The sequence below is a fragment of the Lynx canadensis genome, chromosome A3, assembly GCF_007474595.2.
Source record: "Lynx canadensis isolate LIC74 chromosome A3, mLynCan4.pri.v2, whole genome shotgun sequence".
NCBI classification, from domain to species: Eukaryota; Metazoa; Chordata; class Mammalia; order Carnivora; family Felidae; genus Lynx; species Lynx canadensis.
In genome coordinates, this window is record NC_044305.1 from 83538674 (window position 1) to 83563666 (window position 24993).

Below are 24993 nucleotides of genomic sequence, written 5' to 3' on the forward strand. Positions count from 1 at the left end.
GACTGTGAAACCATGGTGTCACTGCTGTGAATCATAAAAGATCGTCTCATTAGTGCAAAAGTAAAGACTGCTATGAAATATTACCCGGTGTTCAACTTTTCCTTCCACGCTTCTGTCATTTTCATGGGATAAGATCAAGTTTAGAAATCCCTACCTGACTTCCCTACTTGCATAACTCCACCAGCAACTTCATATAACTGCTGCTGGATAGACGAGAAATCGGAGGGGTTGTCTGGAAAATGGCTTGACTAGGCTTCAGAGAAAGCAAGTGCTGGGAATCGATGGAGCACATTTAATCCGAGAACCAGGCAATCTAGGAGCGCTGGTGGAGAATTAAAAAGCAGGTCGAAGTCCTGCGACTTCCCTGATGATGCTCCAAATGTTCTTGGCTTCTTCGCCAGTCCTGCCAGCACCTCTTCTTTTGATTCCAGCCCGAGCTAGCATGCAGGACTCAACTGCTATGCATGCAGAGGCTGTGTTCTTCCACTGCACGCTGCCCCGCTTTTGTAATGCAAATGGGAGGCACAAAGTGTCTCTTTGATAATGTGCAGTCAAAAGACAAAAAAGCATTCACTGAAACAGTAAAACTAATTCATAAAGCTGAAAGACAATAGGGAAGCATTATGGATTTTTTTAAAGGAAAAAAGTATCCTGGATCAATGTAATTGTCACAGTGTAAGCTATTCATAGTCAATGCATAAGGGGAAAATGGCTGCAAGTTTATGTAAAGTGGGAGAAGTTTTTACAGGCAAAAAATTATATTAAACAAATATAAATACATTCGGTGAGCAAGTTTCTGCTTATCTCCTGAGAGGTCAAAAATATAGCTAGTTATTTTAATTTAGAACCACAATATTCCCTTAGTGTCAAAAACTCAGTAGAAGTTTTAAAAGAACACGGAGATCTAATGGTTAAAAGCCATAGGGTGGATTTTTTTTTTTCTTTAAAGGGAGTATCTCTCCATCACATACCAGAGTTTAGCTCAAGGTCAACTTATATTAATGCATTAAACTTAGCTGTGGAGGAGGCAAAGGGCTGGAGGAAGAAGGATAAAAGAAGTTCCGAAATTGTTCTTCCAACATATTCAGCCAAGCAACAGAACATTGCCTTGATAAGGGATATATTGGACAGTTGCCATAATTCCTCCTGTTAGATCAGCTCCCACGGTACCTATTCCCATACCTTTTAAAGTATAGCATGTAACATTTTGCTTGAAAATTGCTTCCACCTCTATTGCTTTGTTATAGCTGTTTTGCAGTTTCGGGATAGAGGCAGTTCTGTGTCACAAGAAATTACTAATCTGAGGTTTGAGAAGGGGCAGCGTAGCCTTCCATTATCTCACCAGTGAGCTCTGTACAGGATTATTTTCAAATTTTCTGCTGCCATTACAATGTGCTGTTAGAGTGGGCAAGGCAGGCAGGGAGGGAACGTTATTGAAACTTGGTTACCAGGGTAGATAAGATAAAGTTCATCACTGTCTTGGCATCCGCATTTGCAGTCAAGGGTGGAAAATTTGATGAAAGGAGTACATTTGGTCAAGGATATCGTTAAGATATAAGACTGGACATTTTCCATCTGTGTACTGAAGAGTTTTTTCTTTTGCCATCGATACTCATCTGAAACGGTCTGCTTGATTGTTTAAGTAAATAAGTTTTCTTCCAACGTTCTGTAAGCTCGTAAATACCAGATAACCAGTGTCAGAACCCCCCTCCCATCCCAACCTCAAGAAACAAAATTGGAGTTGTGCAGACGTAACTTTCTTTTTAGCAAGTTGCCATTTTCTTTCTGTCGCTTTCTATTCTTTGGGGCTGATAAAATGACAGTTCAGACTTCACTTTTATGTAAGCTATTTTTAGATTTTCGTCAGACATTCTTTAACCATTTCTATGACACAGGACACATACTCCAGGGATCACTTCATTCTTTGATGGGGTTATTAAGCAATCACTGCTATACTAGGTCATCATCAGAAGTCGCACTTCAGATCCAGAAACACAGGAAGAGTGACACACGGGTTCTATGTCAGCAAGAGACTTACTCTGGAGAGGAGAAGTCAGGGCGTTGATTGCTGAAATAAGGATGATCATTTTGTGAGTTGTCCCCCACTACCCCCAAGCCACGTCTTTTCCCACTGAGTCCAGCACCTCTTCTCTCCCCCGCGAAGCCAGCCCAATACACGTGTGCAGGTTTAATGCTGGAAGGGAGGGTCAGCTTCACCCTTACATAATCACTGTTTTATGGCTTTCACTCATTCCTGAGGTGTTAATGCAGATCAAATGGGAAACACTCGAGAAGGAACCCTTGTAGCTACTGCCCTGCCTCGCTCTCCCGTCTCAATCGTTAATTCTTATTGTAAGATCTAAAGGTAATTTTGTTTGCTCTCTTAATGCGTTGCAGTTCTCCCAGTGGCCCTTGCATATCCTTTCTCAAATTCCCATCTTGATCAATTGTTTGCAAATAATTAAGTTTTTAAGAGATAATGGCATGAGGCTAATGTACACAACAAAGGAAAGGTCTCCTGTCACTACCTATTGGACTGTGGTCAAATTTGCTTTGATATCCCAAAGTGATTAGGTTGATTGGTGTGTCTGGCCAAGTGCAACCCATCTTCCCTTCACAAGAACCTACTGATCTTTCTTAAACTAGTGTCCTTGCCGTTAATAGCAAAGGTGTTCAGGAGAAAGGCAAGGGGTGACCTAGGCCCTTGGTTGCAATGGTTTGGAATGAATTTCCCATTTTCTTCCTAGAATGTCCTCCTCTTTATCTCTTTTGTAAACTGATGTCTACCTTTGCCCATCTTACGATCCTGTGGGCATAACACAACAGGATTTTGAATGTTTTTACAGGAGCCTTGCTCCTGGCATGTTGGGTTTTTGTCAAGTCATTTTTTTTCAAGTCTACAAAGGAATAACTCATACTGTCCACAAAAAGCTTATGTAAGAAAGATGCATAGGATTTAAGATATTTAAAGATACTGGGTTTCAGTTAAAAGCTTACTCCTTTGTGAATTTTTGGCTGACTGTGGATTAGCTACCTGAAGTCATGGCTTTCATGTGATTCTAGCAATTATGGATTTTTTTTCTTCAGGGAATTAAAAGTTTGTGGGACACCCAGTCGAGGAACTATGAAAAAAAGAAAAAAATTCAATCTCCCTACCATAGACAAGGGTTTAGGGAATTTTGTTGACACCTTTTTTCCCCCTTAACAATGACCAGATTATTGTGGCATTTAATTTCATCCAGGCTCATTCACTTCTATTTAAAAAAAATATATCCTGAATGACTGAAAATTGTTTAATGGAGATGGAGTGCTGGGTCTCCATAGCTTGAGGCTGCCTAGCAATTATGCTGCATGAAATTAGACACAGTTTGTTCCAATTACTTAAAATCAGATCACATGAAAAGTGACAGAGGAAAAAAAGAACTTTCTCGTTTCATGATATTTAAATTATGAAATCAGAAACTGCATGATGTGAAGAAACAACCTAAATTTGTGCTGAAATTTTGAGGGCCATCGATTGCTCTTTGAAGCTGTAATGATTCAGGTAATTTTAATGATCCAGAGAGAATTTTCCTGACACCACCTGCATAAATAAAATGTGAGTTCCATTTGCTTTGTAAGAATGGTTGTAAAACTTACTCACAAACAGGCATGCAAAAATACTCTTGAAAACACAGCACAAATAAATGACTGTGACAATTCTCAATTTTCAAAGTAACTAAAGGTAAATGGCATAAATATTAATTTTTATCCAGTTCTGGTCATAATATTAAGTCACAACTAACGAGGCAGGGCAGAAGGTATTGCCATCCAGCTACAGTGAATAGAGATTGTTGACATATTTATTAATTCTACTGAAAGTCGCTGGAAGAGATTTCCACAGGACCTGAACAACTGTAAGCAAATTACAGAAGATGTTATAGATTGGAAATGACTTGTGTACATGGGTCTATACTTTTAGATGGCAAATAGTGCCACAGCTGGATGCTAAAATTTGCATATTTCAAAATCAGGCTTATAATCTGTAAGAATTGCCAGCCTGGGTAACTTTTAACTGTTATGGGTCTTTAAACTGCAGAAGACAAAATTGAAGATTAGAAAACTTGTCCCTTGTTTAAAATCTCATAGTTAGTGAGCGGCAGCATAAATTTATACACTCCACAGGGTCATGTGTGCCTATAACAGTTCCTCAACTAATGTAGACATAGAAATTCTATATATCAAACCTTAAATCAGTGTCCATTCACTGGATAAGAGGTTCATACGGTTTGCATTGTGCGGCAAACTTTTATGCCACAGGAGCCATATTTTAAACCTTAGGGTAGAGGATTCCTGTAACTCAGTATCCAGTCATGAGATTTTGCCTGTGATTACTGGCGTTATGTTGTGTAGGGTGATTGTCACCTATGATCTTAGCCTATTTTGAAATTTATATACTGTTATTTGAAAAGAGTGGGTTGATATCACTGTTAGGAACGAAGTCAGGAAAGTAGCGTCGTGGATCTCAAGTTGGATTGTTTACACCTCCTGTGGGCTGTTGAAAAAAAGTTTTATCATACATTTTGATGTTGCATCTGAGTGGACAGTATCTGTGTATCATGGCAAGACATAGCCTCCTTCTTGTTTCTCAGATATTTACTGATTTCCTGTTATGCGCTAGGCTGGGCTTTGAGGATGGTGAATGAGAAAGTCATGGACTTTGGAGTTTCTCCATGGGTGAGAAGAGGCACTCTGAAAGGAAACAAATCATCAGAACAGGTGTTTCAGAGAGTGAGGCTCTGCCGTTAGGGAGAAAAGGAAAAGATCGATGTGAGGGCAGTAAGGTGGGCTGGTGGACTCTGGGTGGGTAAGGCTTGGCCTTTGAGCTGAGATGAGAAAGTGACACTGGAGCAGGTGACTGAAGGGTAGGGACAAGGTTGGTGTGTTGGAAGAACAGAAAGGAGGACTGTGTGGTCAGACAGAGGGGTGGAGCAGGGGCGAAGAAAAGGCCACAGAGTCTGAGAGGTGGGCAGGGCTGGGTGGTGGTGTGCCTTACAGGCCATGGTAAGCAGTCTGAAAGCTTTGGGGAGGGCATAAGAATGAAGATTACAAAAGGCATTTGCCACATCCCTCAGTCATGGTGAGGCTTAGACGCTGGAAGGGAAGCAGGAAATATCACTGAGTCATGTGGCTGCTGACCATGCCTTTCCCTGGCCAGTTTCCTCACCTGTAAGACAGGAGGGACCATAGATTCCATTTATGTCCCTCAAAGGGATATAATGGGGATTAATTACCATCCTGCCTGTAATATACTTGGAGCTCTTTAGAGAAAGGCACTATATTCCATGAAAGCAAAGCCTTATTCTAATTGTGTATTTATTGATTAAGTGACAATCAAAGACAATGCTTATGGGAAAAATTGCTACATCTCTGCTCTCCACAAACGAATCCCACGTGTACAGATATAGAACATATTTAAACTTACCTATAATAGCATTAAAGTGGTCATTAACAAGCCTTCTTAGCATCTAATCAGACATTATTAATGAGATTAAAACCTATGTTAATTAACATTCAATAGACCAGAATTTAGTTTCCAATGGTAGAGATAGTTAAATTGAGAGTTGAGGGTGCCCTTTCTCATTCATAAGAGAATAGAGGGTTGACTATTAGAACAATTTTTATCTGGGGAGAATTTATTGGGATGCAGTAGTTTCAAGCTAGTCAATGTGTCCATAGATGGATACCAGGTCCCAGGCTTTAGAAATGTATATTTCAGATTTAGATATAGTTCATTACTGAACAAAAAGTATTTGTGCCAAAACTAATTTCAGTAGAATTCCAAACATTCTTTCAAGAGGGTATGAGTTTCATTTTATTATCTAATCCTGTAATACTTTTTTATCCACTCTAACTCATGAGGAACATGGCTGGGCTTGTTCTTAGCATGCAAAATATGCTGGTCTTTGACCTTGTATTGGCCTGTGTTCAGAATCCCAGCATGTGTTGACATTCAGATATGGAAACCAACTTTGGTTGAATGTCCTTTGTTTGCTTTTCAGAAGAGCTGCAATGATTAGTGGTTCAAAAATATCCACCCACTCTAATTTTGATATTTGCATCTGGCAATATGGTGTTTTGGAGGGAAAATGTCATGCTGACAAAGTGCTTAACTACTGGGGACCTCAGCTGAGACGGTTGGTCCAAATGGTTCAGCTTTAGAAGTCTGTGGTTCTATGAATATATTACATCAAGATGATAGGATTTTATATCATCAAAAAGGGCTTCTCCTTATTTTAATCTTATACAGTGAAGATCATTCTAAACTTTCTGTGTTTGCGACAAATAAACCTTTAAAGGATAAACTCAGTATCAAGGTTCTGCAAGTATCCTAAGTAGCTATTTATACACTTCACTAATCTTTGTAATTGGCTTGTCTTTTACTGCCATTAATTAGATGATGTAGTATTCCATTAATAAGAGTGACACACCTCAGCATTTTTACCTTTAATTATAGACTGTATCTTGACTAGACACTGAGGCTATTGACAAAATAGCCTAAATATTGCCTGATATACACATACTATTTTTACAGAGCGTATGTGTTTCTTATTGAATCCCTAGCACCTAGCATCGCACCTGACATGTGATTCGCACTACACTATCTGCCCGGGGTAAATGTGCACACATCTATCTTTTTTTTTGTTCTCTTGCAGCACCCTTACCCTTCTGAAGAACAGAAAAAGCAGTTGGCACAAGACACGGGACTCACCATCCTTCAAGTGAACAATTGGTAAGTAATCTGGCTTTGGGCAACCTGCAGCTCATGTTTTGCATTAACAAGACACACCCAGTTGTTGCTGTTTTCTCTGGTGGCTCCTTGATGGAAAAGTGAAAATAAATGGTTGACTGATAGGTGAGAGCACTGGCTGGCATAGAAAAAAAAAAAAAAAAAACCAAAAAATCCAAAAAGAAACAAAACAAGCCAAAAAACCAACATTGCATTGCATTCCATTGCCTTTACAAATCGATGAGTTTTAGGCATTATGTAAGTTAAGTATTTAATTCGCATACACTGTGGCTCCATAAATGGCTTTTTTCATTTTAGGATAATCAATAGAAGGAGTGGCATCGTCCTAGTTTCTGTGGAACAAGAAAATCCACCATCACATATCAGTCAGGTTTTAAATTCGGTGAATAGTTAACTGCAGTTATTTTGTTAGGGCTGAGCTTTTGAGGATAGTGTCCCCTTACCTCCTATCCTCTGTCCATGGAAAAAGAGAAATTATTTATGTTTCCACTTTGAAGCTGTTCAAAACCCGATGTGTTTCAGGGCTGTTCAATACTATTTCTAAGTAAATGTGTGAATTCCTGATTTGGGGGGAAGCTGAGATTACGTACCAAGTACTAGCCAACAACATTCTGACAATGTACTGTGGTGTGGCAACAAGGCTTTGGGAAAGTATGATTTATTACCCTTTGTGAGTGTGCCGAAAGCCAGGTTCATATAATCACTAGTGTCATATTTGAAGGGTATCGAAATCCAATATCCTCTCAAACTAAGTGTATCTAATTAATTGTCCTAATATTTTTAGATTAGTGTTTATGATGGGGAAACCTTATCCTCTTTGAAGTAAAATCCAGAAAAGGCCCACAGCCTGGTTGGGGAAAGGGGGGAACTGGGGGTGCCAGTTTGCAGACAGAAGTATTTCTTTCTGTTCAGTAAGTGTCAAAGATTAATATTACAGAATCTCTGCTTACATGGCCTAATCCATTTTGGTGAATAAATTTGTTCTTGATGTCCATTGCACCTACATTTACAGACCCTTCTCTGTTAGAGAGCCCGGGAGCCTTTGGGAGAGATTCCAGATATATTAAACCCCATTACAGAAAATGTAATTTCTGTCAATATAATCCCATGTATTCTTCAATTTAGTATTTTAGAGATAACAAGCTACTTACAATATATTTGCCTTTGGAGGATTAATTTACAAAGTGCACTATCTGCAAGACGCAGACAGACTCACATAAGCATTGCTTGTAAGGGTTATCAATTTCTATGACCTTACCGCAGCCTTGGGAGATCAATTTTTGCAGCCCTTTAGCCAAGTGGGTAGGGAGCCAATGGAAGCCATACTATACCTAAATGTGTTGCTACGAGGGTGTCACTGCAGAGATTTTTTTGTTTGCCTTGTACCTGCTATTGTATCTTCATTTTCAAGACTGTTGATACTATATATTTGAACTTGGTCTTCAGATCATCCTGGACTGTTATAGGATAGACCATCCATTTTCCATGCACGTCTGAATTCAAATATAGTTTCAAGGTTAAACTGATGATGTAATTTTAATACAATGGAGGCTGTACAAATGTATTTCCCTGGGAAATGTTCCCATCCGAGGGCCAAGGAGTGGCAGGGCAAACTCTAATCAAGGAAGGCGAAAGCGCTACCACTCAGGTGATCTATCACACACGGCATCTCTCTTCCTCTTCAGTGTTGCTAGCAAACTCCCTCCGTAAACATTGTTACCGGTGAACAAATTCCAATACAACTTGCTTTCCACAGGTGGACCAACTTAAGGGCTATTTCCTGTGGATGCATGGGCAGGCAGGCATTCCTGTGACACCAGACAGTATGCAATTGTCATTTTCCTAGGTTCTATACAGTGGTCATAAAGCTTCCTCGGTTTTGCAATTAGAAGAGGAAAAGAGGGACCTTAAAAAAGTTAAACTACTTTTTAGAGTATGTGCAGACCTACTATAAACTTCACACTGATAACTCAGTTCTGCCCAGGTACGAACATACAGATCACTTTTAGTTACGCGCAATGTAAACACGATTCTGACCTCAGCTGGCACTGTGTACTGTGCCTGTGTTCTGTCTACTTCTGTGTGGAGTTAGAAGTGACTTTTGCTTGTACTTCATTGTTTTGCATTTGGCAACTGTCTCAATTCTAACAGCTAGGTGGTAGAGAATTCCCCTCAAGTAAGTAAAAGTTTTAAGAGAGATTGTTTCGCCTAAGTTTGATGAATAATGACATTCCCGTGTTTGCTTTGAGTTTCTGATGGTTTATTAATTATCATCCAAGCCTTCAGCTTTTGAGGAGCTGATAATAGATTTATTTTTTTGTTTATAGGCTTTGAGTAGGAAATAGGTTGGAAGAATGGGGAAACCTAGATGATGCTGGATGAAAACCAAAGATGTCAGAGCATCTTAAACTATGGTATACTTGCAGACTAACAACAGCATAAACACTAAAGGGTTTTCATTTTCCTTTCTCATAATAAAAAATTACACAGAGCTTTTTTGAGAGCCTGTAAACATTTTTCCTGTGTTGGGTATCAAGCCCAAGTTACTTCCTTCTAGAAATCATAATTAAAAGAAAATCACCATTAGTATTTTAGCATTTCCCCTTCACTTCATTTAGCCACAACATTTAAAAATGTGTGTCTTCCTTCTTGGGTTTCTTAAAACTTGTTAACACACATGTACATTTTGTACGAACTGTGAGTCACTGCTGGAGAGATTTAATAAAATGCTGAAGGGCAGGTTGGGTGTAGATCAGTCATAATTATTGGCAGCAACATAATGTATCGAAGCACACAATATGAAAGTGAAAAATAGAAACTCGTGTCTAGTTGTTAGCTTGTCATAGAAACCCTGGCCGATGCAGCTTTCAGTTCAGTTTTGATTGAAAAATGAGATGAGAAAAGTTTGGTGTATTGTAATGGCTCTTTCATTCCATTGCTGAACTGATCTTCTCTAATTGCCACAAGTGATACAAACTACCTGCCTTGGCTAAGGCCAAAGCAGATGGAATCTGGGGGGAGGGGAGACAATAGGGAGAATGTAAATGGAAAACAACAAGACAGATTTGATTAATTAAAAGAAAATTTGGATTACAATAAACAACCATTGTCACTCTTATATTTGATCTACTTGTCAGAATGAAAACAGAGAGGAAGGATCTTAAAACGGTTGCTATTTTGCTTATAGGAACTGGGCCCAGGGATGGAATGTGAAATTTATCAGATGAGACATTGTAGGACAAGTCTACGCCAACAAATTTTTTGAGAATTGAGGCAATTATGCAAATAATTTGGGTGAAAATATTTTTACCTTCATTATCTAAGTATCTGAGGCAAGTGTGTTTTTTAAAAAATTGACTTCCATAACTAATTGCCTAAATATTTCAATCTAGCATGCCGTGATAGACTTAGACTTAAAAGCTTAGTAATTTTTGAAATATGATATGTGCCATTGACTCATGTATTCTTCTCTCTTTGCTTTCTCACTCCCAGTTATGATTTGATCCAAAAATGAGAAATAATAGCATTTGGAGCTTTTGCATTCTGTTTTTTCATTGTTGTGGTGGTTGTGAAAATTACTTCTGTGAAAACATATTAGTAATATGTCGAGCATTTTAGTCATTTAAGCAGAAACTTCTTGAATTCTGAGATGGTCATTTAGGTCTTTAATTATTTAGGCAGAACTTTAAAGAAAACACACACACACACACACACACACACACACACACACACACACAAGGTTAATCAATACTTGGTTCTTTTTTCTCCTGAATATACCAACTTTATTTCTTAATTTGGAAATATGAGCGTAGAATGGCCGGATAAAGACTCCCTTCTGTGTCTTCACAGCAGTGTTGCAGACCTGGGGATTCCATATGATGCAGACCTGGGCCGGTGGTTGTATCTTACTTGCCCGATGCCTCAGACATACTCTGCCTCAGCAGAGTTCTAGCCTAGGGTGTATTGAATAAATTTGACAGTGTCTTTGTTTACTACTATTCATCCAAACACTTTCCCATTAAGGCCTAATGTTAAATGATTATTTCTTTATGCTCTGAGAAGGCAATATGGATTTTAGGTGCAAAATATATAGTGTATGTGAAATACAGTGTGTATGCAGAAAGAAAAATCACTCTATGTCAGTTGGGTGCATAAAATTCCAGGAAGCATCCTAACATCTGAGGTGACACTTTACAGAACTATCACAGCTCTGTAGTTCTCAGATTTAGTACATATACCAGATTTTCCTAGTTACTTCATTTATTGCCTTCAAAACTGCAAAGCATTCAGGCATCACTTCCCATTTATTACCAGTGGGGGGGGGGAGGGGAAGTATGTTATCCTTAGAGATTTATGCCACTGGCAGGTAAAAATGTAAACTTATTTTTTAAAAAATAGGATCTCCCTTTTAATAAACAGATTCAACTGTTAAAGGTCAGGTTTCTTTCTGAGTTATGGTAATACTGTAGCAAATACTTTTATAAGTAATCAAAGATTCTATAAATATAGGTACCTGTGTAGATGTAAATGTTAAAACATTCACAAATTATCCTTTCAACTTCTGCGATCTAAAAATCAATAGGGGGTCATAGGGTTTCATAGAATTGCTCTGCTTTTTCTTCCAACATAATTTAATAATACATTTTACAGATGTTGTTTAAACATTAGGCACAGATTGTTTTGTCAATAAAGCTAAACAGAGGCATGACACAAAAGCAAGGAAAACAGATGTAAAAAACAGTGCACCATGCAAGAAGCACTGGGTCATTTGTTTGTTATTCAACTGCAAAATGAAAGTGCAGGGTGTATAGTGATTTTCTTTGCCTAGAAATCACCTAGGGATGGAACAACTTCACACACAAAAGGTAATTTTATTAAGCAGGTGGTTTAACTTTTTCCCTTGAGAATTTCAGTGTAACCTACATTTAAGGTAGGCTTCCTAACTGATCAATGGAGTAACAGGTGCAATATTTTTGAAAGAAGAAGGAGAAATATAAATAGAATAAGTCTGCAGCATGTTACAGAATGGGTTGTTGTTCTCCAAGCCCCAGTTAATTGCTATGCTTTTCACCTTGAGTGTCAATTCTAATAATATTACCTTTACGGGCACTTACTGTGGGCTTAGATTATAGCAATCAGTAATACTCACTAGATAAAATACTGTCTAGTTGCTCGTAAGAAAAATATTGAAATCAGTCAAAAAATGTTTAGCTTGCATATTGCCCGAGACAGAACTGGCAAGGTGCCAGGCAGGCAGGGTATTATTAGGAAAGCTGAGCAAATAGCTCGCAGGGAAAAGAGCTGTGAATTTAGAAACCTTCAGGTATTGTCATGTCAGAGAGTCTTAGGAGTTCAACAGAGACGCTGCTTTTGTCTGCAGATTCTAAAAATTTCCAGCAAACAATCCTCTTTGAAAATGACTCTGCAGTCTGTTAAATATACTTTGTTGTAAGTTTTACACAGTAAGTTTACTCTGAGCTTCCCCACACTGTGTAAAATCCCACTGTGAGTACTGTGAGAGGTGGAAACCCCTCACCAAGTAGGTGGTGGCCCACAGCGGCACTGGGCGGAAAACCCTGCCCCTTCTCCCATGGGGCCCTGAGTCTGGGTGAGAAAAGAAAGGGGAAGGGGTGGGATGAAGGAAGATGGATTTAAAGTCCCAATCCTCCTCAGTGTAACTGCCGTTTCTCCTCCAGCCAGCATCCAAAGACAGTTTCTGAGCTTTTCAGGACAAGGCAGGAGTGTGATGCCTTGAGAGGCCGTACGACCTGAGCAGGTACTTCAGGACAACTGAGGGCTGGGGTGTAAGTGAGTGAGTTAGGAGACTGATTTATCCATCATAAGCCCAGTGTTTCTGAATGTCCATGGTCCCTTTCAAAGCTGTGAAACCAGTGGTTGGTGGTTGACTTTGAACATGGTATGTAGGTCAGCAGGACTTGTTGTGAGTCCTAATGAAGCCAGATTTGTTGTTTTCGGTGTCTTGGCACAATTATCTGGTCAGAGAGGTGGAAAAAATCTGCCTGTGTGTCATGCAACCTGGCAGAGCAGGACCTGACTCCCATTTGCTTGTAGACAGCGTGGGAAGTGAGGGGGCTGAGAGGCATCATGGATCAAGGGGGAAGAGCCTGGCATCCACAGGTGGGTAAGGAACAAACTGCCCTGTAAGCCTCAGGACAGCATACAGTTTATACAGGGCAAGTAAGGGGAGGGAATATGCAAGAGAAAGAACATTTTGAGCCAAAACATCTCAGCTGTCTTCCCCACTCCTCATCAATCACATACGTGTCCTTGATCAAGTCACTCCATTTCGACCGGTGACAGCTTCTGCTGCTAAAATGGACCACATTGGTGGGACCCAGTGCCTCTTCCAGGTCTACTATTTTATTTTAAAGTTTATTCATTTATTTTGAGAGAGAGAGAGTGTAGGGGAGAGGCAGAGAGAGAGAGGAAGAGAGAGAGAATCCCAAGCAGGCTCCACACCGTCAGCGCAGAGCCTGACGTGGGGCTTGAACTAATGAACTGTGAGATCATGACCTGAGCTGAGACCGACTGAGCCACCCAGGCACACCCAGGTTTACTATTTTAGACTCCGTAGTACTGCAAACCAAAGAGAAGCAAGGTGATCGCTCTGAAACTGGCTCTGATTCCAGCTTTACACGAGGACTAGAAAAAAAAAAACAACAAAAAACAAAAACCCATGTCCTTTGATAAAGAGACAACCAGGGAAATTAATTAAAAAGTTACTACTTTTCTTCATCTTAAATAAGCAAATCAAGCTCTGTAAAATAAAAACTGGATGAAATTAAACATTATCACAAGACATGAAAAACATGTGTGCTGTCATTTTAGGATTCATAATAAAGATAAATCAGTTGTTTTTAGCAGTGTGCTACGAGTCTATGAAGGGCATGACAGATAATAGGCTTGAAATTTCTGAAGTTATTGTACAGCAAAATTTGTTTTTTCCTGAGGCGTTCAATCTTTTTCTCTAGTAATTTTGTACATGACAAACTTTTTAGTGGGTGCATTAATAATCTATAAGTAATGGGTTGTCAGGTGTCAGTTAGATAAGATTAAAAGACTGTTTAAGCATTATCCATTTGCTTCTTTGCATGAGTTTTATAGGTCAGGAGAAATAACTTTTTGAATTGTGGTTGTGTGTGCATGTTGTAAGCACCCCCCCCCCCCGCACCATTTGGCTCTGCTCCAAATATACGTGGAAGAAGTGTATTACATTACATAAATCCGCATGTAGGAGCAGATTTGAAACCCACACTGTGTGAATCAAGGGGACAAATGTCTCAGCTCTCGTCTGTAAACTTATTTTAGTTTTTCAAATGTTACTCTTTTTCTTCTCAAAGGAAACTCTGTTAAGGGGAAGGGGCCTCCGCTGAGAGGGACCCTGAAGCCTTTAGACATTCGGAGTTTCCTAGCAAGTCAGGTTTAGGTCTATTCTTGTCAAATCTGTCTTAAGTGTGTTTACATATAGTTTGCCTTTCTGGTATTTTCTGCTTGCACAGACCTGATCTCCACCTATTTTGTGTCAACAGTTGCTGAGGCTGGTGCTGGGTGATTAACCATCGAGCACTGAAGCACCACCGTGCTGTGCCCACAGAGACCCCTCTCCACTCTCTTACCTCATCATCTTGCTTCAGGCTGCACCCACATAAAACAAACAGCATTTCTGAGTGGTGAAAAAATCAGCCTGAAATATTAAAAAATGGGGCAAATGTTGCCTCCTCGTTGAATAAAACAATTTTCTCAAAAATGGAGTGGAGCCAGGGGCATAGGGGGTGGGGGAGGAAATGTTTCTGAGGGATTCAGCCTGCATCGCTCCAATGTGTGAATACCCAGAGCTTTGTGTAAAGGCCTGGGGTTTTGTTTTGATTCTTTCTTAATTTTCAAGGGGGAAGGGAACATTAAAAAGCCACCAAACAAACAAACAAAGCCTCCAAAAGACATCATGGATGGAAACAGAGGGTTCTCCCTGTCACTGCCTTTCACTGTCATTGATGTTTTCCTTTTCATTTCCATTCTTATGACACTTTTAAGCCTGACCCATTAGTATGGGAAATACTGAACACTATCGGGCTCTTGATACCTGAACAATAACAGATAAACAAACAAACTTTAATCTGTTTCCATCCTGGAGAGCTCTTCTTTTCCTCTTTACCCTCTTAACCAATGTGACTGAAGGACCTAATGCCTCACAAGATTAGATCTGATCAGTGAAGAAGGGAAAAAGCATTTGCTTTCCCAAACACAACTTTTTCAGGCTGGTGGGGATTATTGGTCTTGAGTTCTTAGCTCAAGCTGTGTTTTAAGAATAGTATATTGGAAGTTAAATGCAATATGATTAAAAATACATATATTTAAGTTTCCAGTACTTTCTACCCTAGAATGCTGGTTTGAATGTAAGTAGGTAGTTTTTGAGAGTTGTTGTCCACTTGCAGGGTTTGTTGGCCTATATCCCTTGAACATCTGCTCTGGTTGATTTTATTTGATCCCTAGTTTGGGTCAGAGTTCAGATGTGCTTGGAAAGGGCAGGGAGTAGGGGATGTTGAAAAAGCTAATGGAAAGAATCATACATGTCCAAAGATGTCAGATCTCAGCTCCCACGGCTGGTCACCTGGCAGTACTGTTTACAGAAAGGAAAGTACAATAGGTTATGGCAGAGATTCCCGTCCTTAGGGCCAAGTGGGGGCCAAGAGGGACTAGGGGCCAGAAAAGGCACATCAGAGTCATTTTGAGTGAATGTAGTAGTATAAAAAAGCCTACTGAGACTTAACTTTTGATTTTAGTCATGCTATTTCTTTTAGGGTTCCAAATAACAAAGGATACGAGATTTTGAAGTTTATAAAAAAGGAGCATGGATTAAAATTTTAGGAACATCATGCCACTGAATGTCAGAGCCCAAGTCCTGGATGGGATTTTATGCATCATTTGACAGATGGGGCTCAGGGCTTCACAAAGTTATGCTCCTAATTGGAGGCAAGGATGGGGCCGGTTCCTTGTTCAGCACCTCTTCTGTTCCACCATTATGTACTTATTATTAACAGATTTATTGAGATGTAATTCACATACCATGAAATTCACCCATTTAAAGTGTATACAATTCGATGGTTTTTAGTATATTCACAGATACTGTGCAACCGTCACCATAGTCAATTTTAGGACATTTACACCACCTCAGGAAGAAAACCCTGGACCCTTTCGCTATTGCCCCTCCCCATACCTCTGCCCCCACTCTACTACTAATCCACTTTCTGTCTCTAAAGATTTGCCAATTCTGGACATTTCCCCTAAATGTCATCATGTGAACATGTGGCCTTTTGTGACTGGCTCCTTGCACCTAGCATGTTGTTTTCAAGCTTCCTCCATGTAGCAGGTAGTAGTGCTTCATTCCCTTTACGGCTGAAGAATGTTTCATTGTCTGGATGGACCACATTTTGTTTCTGCATTCATCAGTTGGTGGACATTGGGTGTGTGTCCACCTTTTGTTGCTATAAGCATTCGTGTACAAGTCTTTGGACTGTTAGGTATTTTTGAGAATCCTAACGACAGTATCTCAACAAACCCTTGTCTTAGGTTTTAAATTTGCAAAGAAAGCTCCTTTCATAGGCATGAAGTCACTTGGGTCATCACAGCTCTAGCACCTAAACACAACTATGACCTCAGAGCAGCGAGTGGCAATTTTTCCTACTCAGTTCTCACACTCTTCTCCCTAGATGCCGCTGTAACTCTCCCTGTCCTTGGCCAGTGTCTTGACTGTAATAGTGATGAGTGATACTATTCAAAGAAAAGGATAGCCACTCAAGTGAAACGCACAGTCTCCAAACTTCCCTCAGTGTGACTTAGATGACCACAAGCATTTTCCAGAGATTTGACAAGTTCCAAGAGGAGGTCATTTTATTAGTTTACTGCCTTCATTTGAACAATTTTGTCATATGCCTCAACTGAGAGATTTCTGCCTTTTAGTATAGTTGGTTCCATTTGTATTTAAATCCTATGGATTTCATATTGATACACGTTACATGGAACTCGGGTTTTAAGCTTTACTGATTAAAACAGGAATTATAGTGAGCCTTCTAAGGGATAGACACAGGCCTCTACTCCAGTCAAGTCACCTTCACTGTGCCATTCTGTAGTCTAACCTGTGACCAAGTGAAAGCAGAAATCAAGCTGAATTTTGAGATATCCTCCCTTGGTCTCTCCCTTGGAGTGGAGATTCCAGGTCTGGGAAGCTTTTGGACTAGTGAAGTCTTAGGGAGCTGAGGCAACTAAAGGAGAGATCCTCCAGAAAGGAAAGAGCTCAGAGACACTCCCAGGTGGTATTGGGGTTCTGTGACACCTTATATACGCCAGGGTCGGCCACCATTCTCACACAAGAGGGTTTCAATTCCAATCTCGCAGGGGAAGTTTTATTTGGAAAAAAAAGTGCATATTTGGTGATTAGGGTGGCCACACATCCCAACTGCCTGGAATATTCGTGGTTGATGCCTATCGTCCAGCCTAATTGTTAATAGTGTCCGTTTACTCTCAAAAGTGTCTCAGCTTAAATGATAAATTATGTGGTCATCCTACTTAGAATGGAGATTGGCTGGGGCACCTGGGTGGCTTAGTCAGTTAAGTGGCCAACTTCTGCTCAGGTCGTGATCTCACTGGTTTGTGGGTTCAAGCCCCCCACATCAGGCTCTGTGCTGACAGCTCAGAGCCTGGAGCCGGCTTCGGATTCTGTGTCTCCCTCTCTATGCCCCTCCCCCATTCATTCTCTCTCTTTCTCACTCTCTCTCTCTCTCTCTCTCAAAAATAAATGAAAACATTTATAAAAAAATAATGGAGATTGGCAGAAAATTAGGATGTGTTTTAAATAAACGTATTTATTCTGTAATGTTTAAGGGACGTTTAGTTAGATGCGATTTTACTTACTTTTTGTAAAATACAGGAAAATTAGAATTTAAATGAAAAATGGTTCAGCTTAGACCAAAGAGAGACACATCTATTCTTTGAATATATTATACCTATTTTAGTTTTTCATTACTACGGAAGGTTTTGTTATCCTAGGTTTTCCTATCACTCCTTTGTTGTGATAATAATCATTTTAATTCCATACACCTTAAGCAAAGCACTATTTTTCTTATATTTGTGCAATTATACAAACTCAACTTTGGCAAATTGTCACATTTAAGTAAATACTGAATAAATATTTTATTACGTATGTTTTATATCAGTGCATACTTAAGATATTTTTAAACTGTTGGGTATTCCTTATGCTAGGTCTGGCAGGATATCCCCACAATTTATTCCACTGAGTTCGGAGCCTAGTGCTTCAGTGATCTAGAAAGTCATGGGTAGTAGCAGAAGAAACAGAGATCTGCCACTAAAAGACCCCTCCCCCTTGCTTTGAATTCAGGTCAGATTAAAGCATTTAGCAAGCTTATATATTTGTTTTTAATAAAAAATCATTTTATAATTTGCTTTCAAGGAAGACTTCCCCATTATATATAATGAAGCGATGAAGTATTTGAAAGTTGCTCCAACATTTAATACATGGGCTTGTTATTACTCTGCATTATAATTTTCAAATAATTAGTGATTTTTTTCACTAGTGGCTTTGAGGAAAATTTTATATGCAATCAACTTCCTCAGTGGTCTTAGACAACGTAAGCTATTTCTAAAATAATTTGACAAATACACCCTTCGCTGCTAGAGAAGGGGAACCTTCTACAGACTGCTGATTGATGGGCTTATTGTGATTCGAGGAAATTTCAATATTCTGTTTCTAGAAGGGATGAAGAGCAGAGCATGTGCCCCCTTCTCCCTCCTGTCTACCCCCTTCCCCCCGCCCTCAGCACACAGATGATGTATTGCAGTCCTGGAACTGTTGGATTCGGAGGAGGTTGAGAAACTGGAAAAAGGTGCCAAAAACATGATTTCATAAGGTTTGACTTGAGATGGAGTCAACTTTCTTGAGTGTCTTAAAATAGTGTTTTATGAAATCTTATTTCACAGAGAAAGGGAGTGTAGGAGGCTTGGACCCTGAAGACCGCCAGTTATGGATCATTAAATTCAATAAGTAAATGTAAATCTAAAATGAAGAAATCCAACAAAAGATTTTGAAGTTGATTTTTATTTAAAAGAACAGAGAATTATTTGAGAGATGGCTAGAACTCATTCCCTGAAGGGTTCGTTTATAAAAGAGGCCTTCAGGTTGTTAGGAAATGCTGACTTTAAAAATATATAGTATATATACTTTTATTTAAATGATTGTGATGAAGTTGAAAGAAATACTAGGAAAGAAACTCATGGAATAGAATAAGGAGAAAAAGGACAAAATTCTGGAATTCAGCAACTAGCTTCCAATGTGAAATTTTATATTTGAAGATTTTTCACAAGTCTTAAACTCTATAAAAATATTTATAGAGATTACCTAAATGAATTTTATATTGATTAAATATTATTTACAGCATGTAATAATTTTATTTTATTTTTAGTTGATAAAGAATAGTGTGTGTAGAAATCACCAGGACTTATTCTTAAGACTGCATGGTATTAATTTAGGGGCGCCTGGGTGGCTCAGTCGGTTGAGCGTCCGGCTTCGGCTCAGGTCATGATCTCACAGTTCGTGAGTTCTGGCCCCGCGTCGGGCTCTGTGCTGACAACTCGGAGACTGGAGCCTGCTTCAAATTCTGGGTCTCCCTCTCTCTCTGCCCCTCGCCCTCTCTCTCTGCCCCTCTCCCTCTCATGCTCCGTCTCTCTCTGTCTCTGTCAAAATTAACATCAAAAAATTTTAACAAAAAAAGAATGCATGGTATTAATTTTTATGAAGTATGTATGTAGGTATTCCTAAGTTTACCTCAATATTAATCAAAGATGACTGTGACTAATACTTTATTTAATGGATAGTGTAAGTATAGAAGGCATCTTTACTAACACATCTTGCTATTTAATGAAATCTTCTCTTTAATATCAAGTTGATAATTTTTGCTCCTTGGACATAGGAGGGTATTGTAAAATGGTATTTCTCCACACTTAAATGGGTAGCTACCTCCTGCTGACTATTACTGAGCCTAGTTGGCAAGAAACACTATAGGGATGACTGAGAGTCCTGTCATTGTTTAGAAACAACAGCATTTTGATTTTATGTGGTTCACTGAGTTGGCTCTGGCATGCTAAAGTAATGCTGTGGGCTCCCCTTAATCATCAGTGAACAAGGAGGTGGTAAACACTGAGGAACAGAATTAATTGAGTAAGGGTGAAAATCCTATCTCCGAAGGTGAGCAAGTCATTTTTCCTTAGTATTGTTAATATTACAGAGAGCTGTACGAGGAAGACAAAGGGCATAAGAATACAGGAAAAGGGGAAAGCTGTGTGGAAAATGTTGTCTGTGGAACAGGGAAAACGTACCCTGTCTTTGGTTCTGATGGATGCCCGCTGTGATCTCTCCAACCTTCCTGGTTCTCACGAAGAGGACACTAAACTTAGCCATCCAGTTTTGTGGGAAGTAACCAGGGCAAGAAGTAGAAGATAAACTGAAGGACAAAGGTCAGCTTTAGAAAGCTGTTCTACCAGATCTTGGTCAGAAAACTCTTCAGGTATTCAAAGAGTGAGAATGAAAAGAGACTGGTGGAATTAGCAGAATGAAAAAAATGTTGAAGTCCGATGATAAACAAACATGTAGGGGGCAAGGAAAAGAGAGAATAAAGGAAAACTTCCTATATTTATTTTAGCATAACTCAGAATTCATCTCCCATTCTCCTTGCCTGATGCCTATTTTAAAAATGCAAAAGATGGGGCGCCTGGGTGGCGTAGTCTGTTAAGCGTCCGACTTCAGCCAGGTCACGATCTCGCGGTCCGTGAGTTCGAGCCCCGCGTCAGGCTCTGGGCTGATGGCTCGGAGCCTGGAGCCTGTTTCCGATTCTGTGTCTCCCTCTCTCTCTGCCCCTCCCCCGTTCATGCTCTGTCTCTCTCTGTCCCAAAAATAAAAATAAACGTTGAAAAAAAAATGCAAAAGATTAAATTCAATTTTGAGATGATCCCACTTTGGAAGATCTTCTCTCCTTCCAACCTCCCATTTTCCCATACTAGGACTCTGGTTCTAAACGACTAACTAGGTAAAAAGAACTACGTCTCTGTTTATGTTGACATGGAACGAAGCTGGAAGGCCAATCCATTTTCTTCCTTTCCTTTGTAAAACGTCTTGTTTTGAGAAAGGAGATAGTTTGGTCACACAGGAAGAAATTTTAATCCATGATGCTGTGAAAAAAAGAAATATAAGAATTCTTTCCCTAATTCAGTCTTCTGCCACCTACAGAGTGTCCAGTTTTCTAAAAAGTACTTCACAAAAGAACATTGTTTTCAAAGCAAAATGGGATTTATAAAAAAATATACCTTGATGTTCGGAATGTAATATGGAAAGGCACAGGATGTTTCCTGACCTTCTACTTAATTAAAAAGTTTACCTTTTTAAATGCCCAATTTATGGCAAATTTGAGACACAGTCTATTAAACCAAGGTGTGAAACGATTTTAATGAGTAAGAAGAAATGTCCTGTTGTCATGTATTCCTCACACTGTACATCTGGGTTTTAAAGGCTATAATGTTTGGACATCAATTGCAAAAATTTTAAAAGTCTTCTCTTACATCTTTAAACTAACAAACGTTTGAAAGAGACCATATTAATATGGAAAATACTAAAGATTGTATATATTTCATGGATACATTTTATCTTAAACTATTTTATGGTTGTTGGAGAATAGATTTTTTTGTGGAGCATTCAAACTGGAATTTTATCATTCTCTTTCTCATTTCTCTTCAAAAACATTGTTTCTTCTTATGTTAAAGTTCTAATATATATTTATGTATTCAGACATAAATATAGATATATATTTGAACACACACATGAGCTTGAAATAACTATTTTACTGATGCTTCTTGAAATGAGTGTTTTAAGAAGGGAATATGTTCATGTAAGTTTACATAAAATCTAAAGGTCTTTTTTTGGTTCAGTGTTTAGAAAATTTGATAATTTAGAATCTTCCACAATGGAAAGTAAAGCATTCTGTCACAAAAGCGGGGAGGATGAGACGCAAGGTCAGAGGGCATTTTAGAAACAAACAGCTGGACCAGTTTATTTAAACAGATACAGGGATGGGGGAACTGACCTCTGCTTGACTTATAGTGGGAGGAGCAAGAATGTCATTTTATTACTTTGCCCAGAAGGAAAATGTTTTTGTATCTGAATTCACTCCGAAGCCATCTAAACACATGGCTTTACTGTATGTAGCATAATTCCCAAGGTAATATATAGAAGATAGTAGGATAAAATACACTAAAGAGAACCAAATGTTGAGACGGTTTTAAAATTGAAAAGATGATGTTGTCTTAAAAAATAAAATCTTTTGCTACTTACTTAGTTATTTTCAGATAATGATGTCCACCATGACCCCAGATAATATTATCCGTGTTTCATGTAAGTATAGGAAGCATAATCCAATAAGATTCTGAGAGTGTACGATGTCCTATATGTATTGATAATGTTCATTATAGTACAAAATTGTTTTAAATTAGTTTTCAAAAGCGAGAACTTCTAAGCGTACCTACTGATGAGGTCAAACAGTTTGGACAAAGTGATTAGGGGTTCTGAGGTTTTCAGTTGTTTTAATTTTGATTTTATTAAATGAAAGGATTCTCACCTTTATATCTACATATGCTATAGAGAGGCTGCATCTGTGTTGTCCATAACAACAAATGGTTATTGCCACCAAAAGAGAGGAACATAGCACCTGGGTACCTGTGGGTCCTTAGCTAAGAGGCTGTGTGATGAGGTATTTGCTCTCTAGATGGGGACTGGAGCAGGTGTGGGGTAACTGCATTTAATGCTGTCACCTGAAGACCTCTGGAGGCACACAGACAAACCTCAGCATATTGAGCAGAGTGTGGCCCAGGTGGTGAGTGGACTCAAAACCCAAGAAGAACTTACATTCTAGGAGGAACTTGTTAAGGATCATGGATGTTCAACCTAGGGAGAAGAGGGGAGAAGCCTATGGGGCATGATGGCTACAGTTTAAATATTTGAAGGCTGTCCTGAAGAAGTGAGATTAGAAATGGTTTAAATTACCCCCAAGGAGTTGTCCTGGTGAAAAGAGTTTAGATTGAGTAATGCAAAACCATCTAATAGAAGGCTGTCCACACATCTATGGACTTTCAGGTAAGGGGGCAAATGCTTTATTAGAAACAGCCCAGAAGAGGCTACCTATCTACTTGGTGGGGAGATCATAGAGGTGATTCATGTCAGTGACCAACGTAGGTGACAGTTAAATCCCATTTCAAACCTGAGGTTTAATTTTTCTATGATTCCATGGGTTTAATAGTCATGGATGCATACCTGAGTTGGTTCTTATGAACTGGTCTTTGGAAATCTGAATGTATGAGTGTGAAGGAAGCAAGCTTTGGAATACAGATAAGTCACTGAATCTTCTAATGCGTAGCCTTATCTTTGTCCATATGCACAAACAGTACAGTCATCACAATTCCTAGTCTACAAAATGTTCAGTCATGCCTATTCCCAGACCCAACAGTAGGGTCGTTGCCAGCGGTGATTGGCTCAAAACCAGCTCATTTTTAGATATCTATTTAGTCCAGAATATTCTAGATGGGTGGCACAATAGTGGCCATGCTCTGGTCAGGACATTGGGGGAGGGGTGCTCACTACCATTTGCCAGCTGTGTGTCAGTCAGCAAGTTACTAACATCTCTTGGGTAACATGTGACCTCAAATAAGTCACTTAATTTCTCTGAGCCTTGGCTTCTCATCTGTTAAAAAGTGCCCTTCCTATTTTTAGATAAATAGCATAAATCATATCCGCAAAATAATATGTTTTTAAAAGGTCTCTAAAAAAATGTTATCAGAGTTCCTTTCCTCTAAGAGCCTGCAGATTATGAACAGTACCATAGATAAAGAGCTGTTTTTTGCTCTCTTACCTATGTTAGTTACTATGAAAATTACTTTTGGTATACGCGGAATATTAATATTAAATAATTTTCTAATTGGTCATGCAGTGAAGGCAGCTAATGAAAAAGCAGATTTTTTTTTTCATTTTAATTGGTTATTTCACATGGTGTTTGTGCTACACCTGTGCTTATAATGAGAATGGAGAATTAATCTAACCTTCTGCTCACATGATTCCAATTTTCATGGTTTATACAAGATAATGATAACCTGATTTGCAACACAATTTGTTGTAGATCTGTGTTTTAAATATTTTTATTAGGCAGTTCAAGGACTTCATATACAAGAACTGATGTAATATATATTGCCAATAAGAGCAGCAACAGTATCCTTTTAGTTAGATGCCAGTTTCATTATTGATTTTAATTACTTTTTTGATAACCAAAGAACATAAGGATATAGGACATTGAGAATCTTAAAATGTCATGAGGCATGCATTTTTATTTTAAAAACCCGTCCCTCTATGTTGAACGGTTTGGTTTTTAGGAACTATTTTCCTTTCTGAGTGGGCAGACTCACAAACTAAAAATCATACTGGACTGTAGATCCTTTAATCATTATTAAACTTTTCATTGTATTTTTTATGTGCTGCTCATGTCCAATCTATTCAAATCCAAGTTGCTAACTAAAAGCACTTGACTTTTGCAGAAGCTAATATGATATGGCCTGCTCATTTTCTATATTTGATATGTAATTCTTAGCATTACACAATACAAATGGATCTTAAGAGTTAGACATTTCACAAGCATGACTTTGTAGAGCTTGTACGAACCACTTTAAAAATTTTTCAGTGGCTGGCCACTTTTGAAGAGGCCGCAAAAATTGTAAAAAATAAACCTTATGAAGACACTTAAGTGACTTAAATGTCTTGATAAGATGTTTCTTATAAATGTTCAGGACTAGCTGGAGAAAGCAATATTATAAGTTCAATTACTGTATAGCTGTGACCTCGCCTTGACCTTAGACTTTGCATAAAGAGCCAAAAAAAAAAAAAAAAGCCACCCCAAGAAATCTCTACAAGGAATGCGTTTCTCTGAAGTCCCCAGCAGTGTGAGTTAGTGGTGATAAACTCCAGACATTCTCTCATTTGATGGTGTGCTGCCATCCCAGTTCATTATCTTAATAGTGGGCATTAAAATAGAATTAGGTTTGCAAGAGGTAGGGAAGGTTTTGATAAAAATTGTAAAAAAGAA

At 38.9% G+C, this 24993-nt stretch overlaps 1 protein-coding gene across 4 annotated transcripts in view; it reads left to right on the top strand.

Moving 5' to 3' along the window:
• Positions 1-24993, top strand: part of MEIS1 (Meis homeobox 1) — a 138417-nt gene that overhangs the window by 107665 nt on the left and 5759 nt on the right. For all 4 annotated transcript variants that reach the window (XM_030310718.1, XM_030310720.1, XM_030310721.1 and 1 more), the window contains one exon: positions 6696-6772. In XM_030310718.1, the coding sequence (XP_030166578.1) occupies positions 6696-6772 (77 nt within the window). The remainder of the gene's footprint in view (positions 1-6695; positions 6773-24993) is intronic.